This window comes from Clarias gariepinus, chromosome 3 (assembly GCF_024256425.1).
Source record: "Clarias gariepinus isolate MV-2021 ecotype Netherlands chromosome 3, CGAR_prim_01v2, whole genome shotgun sequence".
Lineage (NCBI taxonomy): Eukaryota > Metazoa > Chordata > Actinopteri > Siluriformes > Clariidae > Clarias > Clarias gariepinus.
This window is the reverse complement of record NC_071102.1, coordinates 2,550,529-2,560,257: the sequence shown is the minus strand read 5'-3', so window position 1 is coordinate 2,560,257 and position 9,729 is coordinate 2,550,529. Positions and strand designations below refer to the sequence as shown.

The 9,729-nt window shown below is 36.4% G+C and overlaps 1 protein-coding gene across 3 annotated transcripts in view; it reads left to right on the top strand.

The window, feature by feature from the left end:
• The window catches only part of LOC128518580 (uncharacterized), a 31,575-nt gene that overhangs the window by 20,321 nt on the left and 1,525 nt on the right, over positions 1 to 9,729 (top strand). The window contains exons 1-3 of one of the 3 annotated variants that reach the window (XM_053491733.1): positions 5,980 to 6,138; positions 8,260 to 8,460; positions 9,201 to 9,400. In XM_053491733.1, the coding sequence (XP_053347708.1) occupies positions 6,129 to 6,138; positions 8,260 to 8,460; positions 9,201 to 9,400 (411 nt within the window). In that variant the 5' untranslated portion in view covers positions 5,980 to 6,128. Of the gene's footprint in view, positions 1 to 5,979; positions 8,086 to 8,259; positions 8,461 to 9,200; positions 9,401 to 9,729 lie in introns of those variants that run through there. The other 2 variants (XM_053491732.1, XM_053491734.1) reach the window with 2 other exon arrangements.

Sequence of the window (9,729 nt, the reverse complement as noted above, 5' to 3'; positions counted from 1 at the left end):
ACACACCTCTTTGGACCTCATAGTGAGAGTTTGAGTGAACAGATACCAAATGCAAATGTTACACTCAGAACCTTCTGGCCTTTTATCTGCTTGATTAGACATGGAGTACTGAAGGAACCGACCACACTTGGCTTGTGTAACTGTAACTGTCAGCCATATTTACCAATGATTATAAGTCGCTAAAATGAGGTGTGTGAATGGCAAAAGGGAATTTTTTTTTATATAAAAAATGGATATAACTGTAAACATACTGTATAAAGCATGTTACTTTGTGTGTGTGTGTGTGTGTGTGTAAGACCCTGTTTCCTGTATATTAACATATGAAAAGGTTGTTATGTAAATAATAATAAAACATAACAAAAAACACACAATAACATGATGGCTTTTTATTTAAGTACAGTAGATATGCAAAGTTGCACAAATGCACAGTTTAATGTTTCAACACACTGGAAAAACGTCCATATAAACATTTCTTTCTTTTGTATTTTTCTAATTGGTGATGTAAAACTTCTCGTTGCGACGTCCCTGTAACTACCAAACTATTTGTTTAATCGGCTTCTTCTGGCGAAAAAACAGTGGAGAAATAATTCTATGGTACTTCTAGTAACCCAGTGAACCAGGGTAAGGATATATCTAATGATGAAAACTTCAAAGCACTCATGTCACTTCAGGTCACGCTGGATAAAAGAGTCTGCCAAATGCCTGAGGGGCAAAATGTTGCGCTTTGTCCATATATTGTGTAAATAAGTCACTTTGAAATCTATGTAAGAATTATTAATATATTTTAATTGGCAACATTGTATCCAGATAGCATGCTAGCCAGCTAAATAAAAACATTTCCATACCCAACCTTAATCAGTAAAGTATTTTATGTTTACTGTATATACACAGAGCGTACAGTTCAAACCTCATCCTGACCTGAGACATTTTTACATGTCTGATCATAACTCTGGTGTACTGAGGAGACTTTCTACCTTGATGGTGTCCAAGCACTATTGAGACACTATGATAAGTGCATTAGTGTATCAGGAGATTATATAGAGAAATGAAGGGAGTTTTTACTCTCAGAGCTGTTCTGTTATTCTGCGCAATTAAAAGTCCCTGTTTGACTTGAAGGGTCCTGATATTTTTGTGCTATGTATGCTTGTTTCTCTAGTTAAGTTTGTAAATTTAAAAAAATTCAGACATCAAAAACAAAACATTGACACAACAAAAAAGAGTGTCTCACTTTTACCAGTATCCTCTAAAAAGATGGTCAATAAAGAGTTAAAGACTCTTGTGTTTAATATTTTTTCTTTTTCATTTAAATTGTATGAAAGAAAAGCTAAGCTTTATGAAATCTTGTGATTGGATTGTTTTTGTTGTTATATACAGTATGGCATTGTGATTACAGTAAAACAGTAAAAGAAGACATGAGATTTATAAAACTTCAGATATGCTGTTCTAAAATAATAATAATAATAATAATAATAATAATAATAATAATTATTATTATTTTTTTTTTAAACAGGAAATCCAATTCACTGCCTCACTCTATCAGCGATTTTTTTTTCTATAACAACATGAAATAGAGTGACTACACAACAGGACTTGTTTTATGACATTCAACACTGTGACAAAGTGAATGTGAAAGTGTGTGCAGCAGCCTTGTTATCTTTCTGCATCAAACCGACCTTCAACAGACCACGCAGCAGTCCTGGGCTTAACCCTGACTTCAGAATGTCTCATGGTATGTTTTCTTAACTAATCAATATTTCTGCATGGCTGATTGGATTTCTATTGTTGTTCTTGTGTAGTTTTTGTCATGCATTACTGAAGTCAGTAAAAGAACTGCAATAATCTATAAGCTTTCATAGGAACAGCATGTTTTTGGTCTTTATTAATTTATTGTTAAATGCTTATAACGGTTCATTTAACATCATGACTGCTAAGTTTTTGGTGCTATCTGAACAGTTCTGCAGACCAGATGCATGCTGTTACAGCAGAGCTCTCTCTCTCTTTCTTTTCTTTTTTTTTTGCCTTTGTGTATATTTAATGCAGTTTAGTCATTTTTTTTATGTCCACTGGAGGTGCTATTGCTTGTTTGTTTGATATTCTACAAAAGTTAAAAATTATTCACCTTCATGTGGTAACAGCAAATAATCTAATAATGTTTATGAATAAAAATAATACATAAGCACACTTTTAACAGCCTCTGCTAACAATTTTATTTTATTAAAGTTTTATTTCTCCACTGTGGTGTAGTGCTTAGCACTGTCGCCTTGCACCTCCAGGGTCCGGGTTCGATTCCCATCCAGGTTCGATTCCCGAGTGCATAGAGTTTGCATGTTCTCCCCGGGCTTGGTGGGTTTCCTCCGGGTACTCTGGTTTTCTCCCACAGTCCGAAGACCTGCAGGTTAGGCTAACTGGCGTTCCCAAATTGCCCCTAGTGTGTGAATGAGTGTCTGAGCTTGTGTATGTGTGTGTGCCCTGCAATGGATTGACACTCTGTCCAGGGTGTACCCCACCAGAGTGTGCCCTGAGATTGGCTCCAGGCCCCCGCCACCCTGAATACAGAATAGAGCGGTATAGACGCTGAGTGAGTGAGTGATATTGAAATGATGTCATATCTCCCACCCTTAAACTAAATTGCTGCATCTCTTTCTGACCACTGCAATATGTTTTTGTTTTTGACTTTATGAACCATTTCACATGGCTGTAGGAATGATTGCACTGCTAGTGGTCTTAGTGTTTAGTATGTACTTATTTATGTGTCTGTTCTCTGATCTCCAGTATACAAAGTCTTCATCATGGTTCTTGGGAACATCATGGACTCCCACAAGGTCTTTATGGATCAGCTTAAATTACAAGTGAAGCTGTGTGAAGCAAACAGGGAGGATGATTATGATTACATCATTGCTTTTGTACCGATCGTGTCTCGAGCTGGAACAGACATTCAAGCTGCTGTTGAAAGAATTCCCAGTAAATACATATTATTATTATTATTATTATTATTATTATGTTCCATTCACAAAATTTAACTTGAACATGAAAAAAAACTTTACAAAAATAAAAAAAATTATAATAAAGTTTTTTTTTCTTATCAGATCTTATACATACAATATACAGTACCAGTCAAAAGTTTGGACACACCTTCTAATTTAATGTAATTTGTTTTGTGATGTATTTTCTATATTCTAAAACAATGCAGGAGATTTTAAATCCAGAAAATAACACATATGGAATTATGGAATTAAATAATAACAACAACAACAGTCAATTGATATTTTAAAACACAAAGGTCCGCTGTTCTGGAATATCTAATTACACACTCTTTACTCTCATACACATCTACTGACTGAACAATTAATTTTCAAAAAGTGTTGTTTATTAAAAGTGTTCCTTTCTCTCTCTCTCTCTCTCTCTCTCAGATAATAAGCCCGTCATTCTCGTGGTGCTCCACCACACATTTGATCCAGATTACATCGCTCCAGACAGCAGACTCTGTGTAAAGAGCGACAGAGTGTTTGCTGTAGATTGTCTTTTCCATGAAGATCGGGGGTTACTGAAATGCCAGCGCAATAACGATGCAATCAGTGGTGTGAAGGAGCAGCTGATCAGAGAGGAACATTCTGAGGTAGGGTCTATACTGTTAACAGCTCTGTAATATCAATAATGCTCAGAGACCTTCCTTAATGTGAAACATGTATTTACTCCACAAACTGTTTTCTCATTCATATGTACTACAGGATTCGACCAATCAGGAACCTAAGCACCAACTACTGGTAAGGTTCATCATAACGTGTTCACATGCATGAGATCTCCAATCTTAAAAAAAGCGTTTTTACATTTGCGTACATTAGTATGTATTATGCATTTTTATCATCTTAATTATTATTACATAAATCTTAAACAGCAATTTCTTCTTTCACTTAGACAACACAATTAAATGTACTGTTAAGCCTGGAAAATGTATACAGCAAACTGCGTGAATCAACCTTCACAGCTTTCTAAAAAAAAAAAAAAACATTTTTAATTGTCCCCAGCAAACAGCGTACGTTAGCAACTAGAAATCACTTTTTTCAATCCTGTTGTCATGTTAAGAAAAGCACAGGTCGCTTAATCTGTCTTTAAATCCCAATCTGTTCATAGACCTACCTTTGTTCATACTTTGTGTGGCCGACTGCCGGTATGAATATTTGTTACACATTTAAACTACATCATTTTAATTAGGGGTGTGGTTGTAGTAAGTAGCCATGTTTTTATGCCACATTTTACTTAAGAAGTTGTAGTTTAATTTCCAGCTGTGTTGTTTATTTAAAATTGTGCTTTTAAAAAGGTGTTTTTCAGTATAGTATAAGTGCTCAGTATAACCAATATAAAAAAATATTGTAATATAATGTAAACATGAAATCCTATACAAAAACTGTCTAAATTATTTTTGCTATGGTTTAAATGACATTTTTGAAAATTCTATGTTAACATGCAAAAATATCTTACACAAGGTGGGGTCAGAAAGTTTTGAGTCTAGTTTTGTAATGTGCAGCACAAAGGTGCACACACAGTCACAGGGAGAGCCGACCTTCATAAGTCAGCGTGCCAAAAGACATCGGAAGCTCTGCAGCTCGTACTATTCTGAACACTTGAATTGCTATTTCATCGTGGACAGAAAGATTAGAACAGAGAGTGAATGTTAAATTCTGCATGAAGTTGAGAGTAGTTTGACATAATTTGGCAAGTTTATGGGTTGTTCGAGGTGTTTTGAGTGGCACGAACCTCTCCACGAGAGGAAGAAGATCACTGAAAGAGGACGAGAGATCAGGAACAGTACGGAACAGATCATGTCGTACGGATGGTCCAGACGATCCTCATGTGGGATTTAAACAAGTGCCGTGTTGCCGCCGAGTTAGTCCCCAGGTTGCTGATCCAGGAGAAGAAGGAACATTGTGTCAAAGTACTCCGTCAGGGTGCCGTGGATGATCCGTCCTTCATGTCGAGGATCATTACCGGTGAAGAAACTTGGGCGTGCGGGTACGACCCTAAGTCTTCACAATGGAAGAACATGTCATCTCCACGACCAAAAAATAATAAATAATAATTATAGAAATAATCAATTTACTGTATGTTGCATGCACAGTGTGTGTTTTTATATAGAAAGTAAATATTTCTACAGACAATCATTCATGTAAGTCATATTGTGTTTTTCATTTTTTTGCAGGTGGATGACAGCCAGTCCAGATGCATAGTGTTACCTGGTGATTTTATGAGGGGTGCTGTGGGTGGTGCTGTGGGTGGTGGTGTGGGTGGGGGTGTGGGTGGTGGTGTGGGGGGTCTTGTGGTGTATGTAGTGTTTTACGTTTTAGCTCGACATGCTGGTCGTCCTGGGGGAGGTGATTTAGGTGGTACTGTGGGTGGTGTAGTGGGTTATACTGTGCGTAGTGCTATGTGGGGTGCTGTGTGTGGTGCTGTGTGGGGTGCTGTGTGTCGTGCAAGTGGTGTTTTACCCAGACATGTGAGTGGTGCGAGAGGTCTCCCTCTTAGTATTGTTTTGGGTGGTTCTTTGGGTTTGGGTGTTTGTATTGGCATGAGGATTGGTAAATGATTACTAAATAATATAATCAATTTAATTTGATTAAAACAAACAAAAAAAGTTTGCATCAAATTCCCAAGTGTTTTGGATGAATATTTCTTTATGTCCTCCAGCTGAAGTCTGCATAAGCTTTACACTCTGCATATGTCGTGTTTACGGAAAGAAAAAAACATATTTGTACATGTCATTTTTTTAAAAGCAACATTAAAAAAAAAGGACAAAACATTTGTTTGTGTCACTCTGGATTGAAATGTCAATGTGAAATGCCTGGCCATGTGTGTGTGTGTGTGTGTGTGTGTGTACGTGTGTACGTGTATGGGTTGGGGGGGGGGGGGGGGTTGTTTAAGTGTTTCAGCATAGACATGAAATCAAATCTTTGGACGGTGGGAGGAAACCGGAGTACCCGGAGGAAACCCACTAACCCATCATCTGTAAGCATCGGGTTATGCCCGAACCTGAACAGCAACCCAGAGCCTCAACTGCCTGAGTCACGACTGCCGGCTCCAAATTCCTTGAGTGTAGATGAAATAAAGAGACAACTGGGATCAATTGCTGTAAAATGATAATCGGTGAGAATGATGTAGAGTATAAAATAAAAGAGTAATAAATGTCAGGTTTCAGTATTTTTGTTTCATAGTTTTTTAACATGAATAGTATTAGATTTAATTCAACGTCAAAACATCGTCTGGTATGCATACAGGATAAAATGCAGACATCTCAGTGACATGTTGTCACTCTCAGAAACATTTGGCTGATGTAAACCTACGGTATATATTTTGGGTCAGTGTTGATCAGACGTATGGATGATTTTGTCCAAACGTTGTCTGTTGGCCATTTTTGATTTAATGTCAACGTCACTGCAGTAGGAGCAGGACCCGGCACATGAGGAGGTACAGTATGTACGTGTGCTGTCTGAGAGGTGCATTAAATTAAATATTTTGTAATAATGTACAGGACAGAAAAATCTCCATAAAATTATTGACGTCTTGACGATTAATGATTAGTTTACAGGTACAGTTTAGAACCTTTGAAGTCAGTGAGATGATAAGTGAGTGCAGGTCTTAGGTCCTCAGAGAGAACATACAGATAGAGCTGCATTTAAATGCTGAAGTAAGCACACAGTCCTGTTTGATCAGTTATCAAATAACGCTGGTGACATTGAAGATAAGTGTGGTCTCAAAGTGTGGCTTTATGCCAGTAGATAAACTGGAGCCAAGTTCAGGTTTATCAAATATTAATAGAACTTTCCAGATCAGGGAATAAACCTGTACTGAGTGTAGAAAATACATGTGCAGAGAACAGAAGAGACAGGGAATAAGCACTAGGCTGTAGGGACATGCTGTTCATTTCGGGGATGTCTCAACAGATGAGCAAATCATGAAATCATTAAACTAGACTGTATCAGAAATCATTTTCTCATCATTGTCTTACAATCTGAAGTGTTGCAGTATCACATGTGATAACGCATGCAAGACAGAAAGAGTTTAACAACACTGAGTCATTTTATTAGGGGTTACTGTTTATTAGGATTATAATCCATAATCACATCAACAATCAGTGTTTACAGAAAATTAAGAAATCAGCATTTAGAATTAGACTAAAAATTGCAATATAGTACAATAACAATGAGTGTGGTCAGGGCGAAGCTCATGGAGGAACGCTGAAAAACTGGAAAACATGATTGTTAGGGACAAACTGCATCTGTGTTAAGATTAAAACCACAAATGTACACCATGATCTGATCATGTGATGACACAGGAAAAACAAAACCAGATATTCAGAGTAGATATTATTAGCTAAGTCTACTCTGTAGGCGACATGGTGGCGTAGTGGTTAGTGTGTGACCTGTGACCTCGCACCTCCAGGGTTGAGGGTTAAATTCCCGCCTCTCGTCTGAGTTTGCATGTTCTCCCCGCGCTTATTGGGTATATATATATATATATAACGTACAGTATTTTATCCTTAAAGTTTGAGTGTCTACTTTGTCTTTGTATTTATTAGGCAATTTGATGCTATATTCCTTAACGAAGCATTAAGGAAAATGTTTTCAATAAATGTGTATCGTGATTGGGTTTTATTTGGTTACTTAACAAGTTTTTTTCCCCCAAGTTAATTAACATGAGGTTGTAGATGATTAATTATCATATAAACTGTAAAGTTGTTCAAAGAAAAACCTTTTTTTATAAATCACCAGAGGAGAAGACATCCAAGATGTGACTCAGTGTTTTACTGTTTTCAGTAGTATTGAGAAGTATTTACTTCATGTTATATACACCTGTATGTAGACTGAATGTGTTGTAGAGTAAACACACTCTACACACTTTGCAGGCAGCGGTGGAGGTACAAAGGTATATTTACTGTATAGATGCTTCGTTTGCTTTCCGAGCACTAAAAATGAAAGTGAAAATACCTGAAAATTCTTACCCTAATTATCCCACCCGTGGAGTTCATGTCATTTGCCTTCCACCAGATTCACTAAAGATCGAGTAATTTTTCTGACTTCAAAATGGCTCAAGGTAGGTGTTCTTAAAAAAAAGTCTTCCTGCATGATATTATGTAAAATAATTTGATCCTGTTTAATCATTTGCTCTGTGCAAGAAACTTGCATTTGTTCAGCCACGTTACAGGAACTTTTTATTAACATATTGATTCATAATGTAAAAACCTTCTTTATTTTTTCTCATGTGCAGTTCTTCCAGCAATCATCAAATATTTTGTCATGGTCCTTGGAAACACCATGAATTCCCACAAGACTTTCCTGGAAAATCTCACAATTTCCACAAATCTTCGTGAAGTTTCTTTATTGAAAGACAGTAATGTCATTATTGCTTTTGTCCCGATTGTGTCTCGGGCTGGGACTGACATTTCAGCTGTAATGGAGAAGATTCCTGGTAAGTACAAACAGCGGTAAGAAATCTGTTTATAATTATTGTTATTTTGATAAGAAATGCATAATGGAATAACGTGAGAAGGCAAATTATTATTATTATTATTATTATTATTATTATTATTACTAGGGAGTGGCCATGGTCTTGTATATGCATGAACTATATAAAACAGTGATGCAATATATGCAGTATATTTCTGTTTTTGTAAAGAAATATCGTTTCATTGTACAATGTAGGGAAAGTAAAATAATAATAATAATAATAATAATAACAATAATAATAATAATAATAATAATAATAATAATAATAATAATAATAATAATAATAATAAGAGCCAATTTCTTGTTACATTTAAATTTTTGGCATTTGTGGCATTGGCCCCTATCCAGACTGACTTAAAATAAACAGTCTCCATCAAAAACAGTCTCATGATAGTTCACTAACTCCAGGTCTAAGAGTTGCATTAGTATTACTGTAAAAAAAAGTCGCAGCTGACTTGTGCATTCCTTTATTAAAAATATATCTCCCTTGGCCAAACAAGGGTTAAATTGCCTTAAACGTACAGGATCCACCACTGGGGTCAGACTTTTACACTTTAGTCTTATACACAAATGCCATATTAGTGCCACTTACAATTAACTTATGATTAACAGCGGTTAAAGTCACCTTTTATAATCCTCAAAACATGTCATTTATTAACTCAGTGTTCTCTCTCTCTCTCTCTCTCTCTCTCTCTTTCTCAGAGGGGAAGCCTGTTGTTCTCGTGGTGCTCCACCACACTTTCGATCCGTATTACATCGCTCCAGACAGCAGACTCTGTGTAAAAAGGGAAAGCGTGTTTGCTGTAGATTGTCTTTATTATGAAGATCAGGGGTTTCTGAGATGTCTGCGCAATGATGAAGCGATCAAAGCCGTGAAGAAGCACCTGAGACTCCAAGAACAGGTTAGTGTGACTTTAAATATTATATAGCCTTATATATACAGTATATACACACACACACACACACACACATATATACACAGTGAGGTCAATAAGTATTTGATCACCCTGTAATTTTGCAAGTTCTCTTAATTAGAAATCATGGAGGGTCTACAGTTTTCAGCATAGGTGCATTCCCACTGTGAGAGACAGAATCTAAAAAGAAAAATCCGGAAATCACATTGTATGATTTTTTTAACAATTTATTTGTGAATTACTGTGTCAAATAAGTATTTGATCACCTGCTTATCAGCCAGATTTCTGACCCTCAAAGACCAGTTATTTTGCTTTTA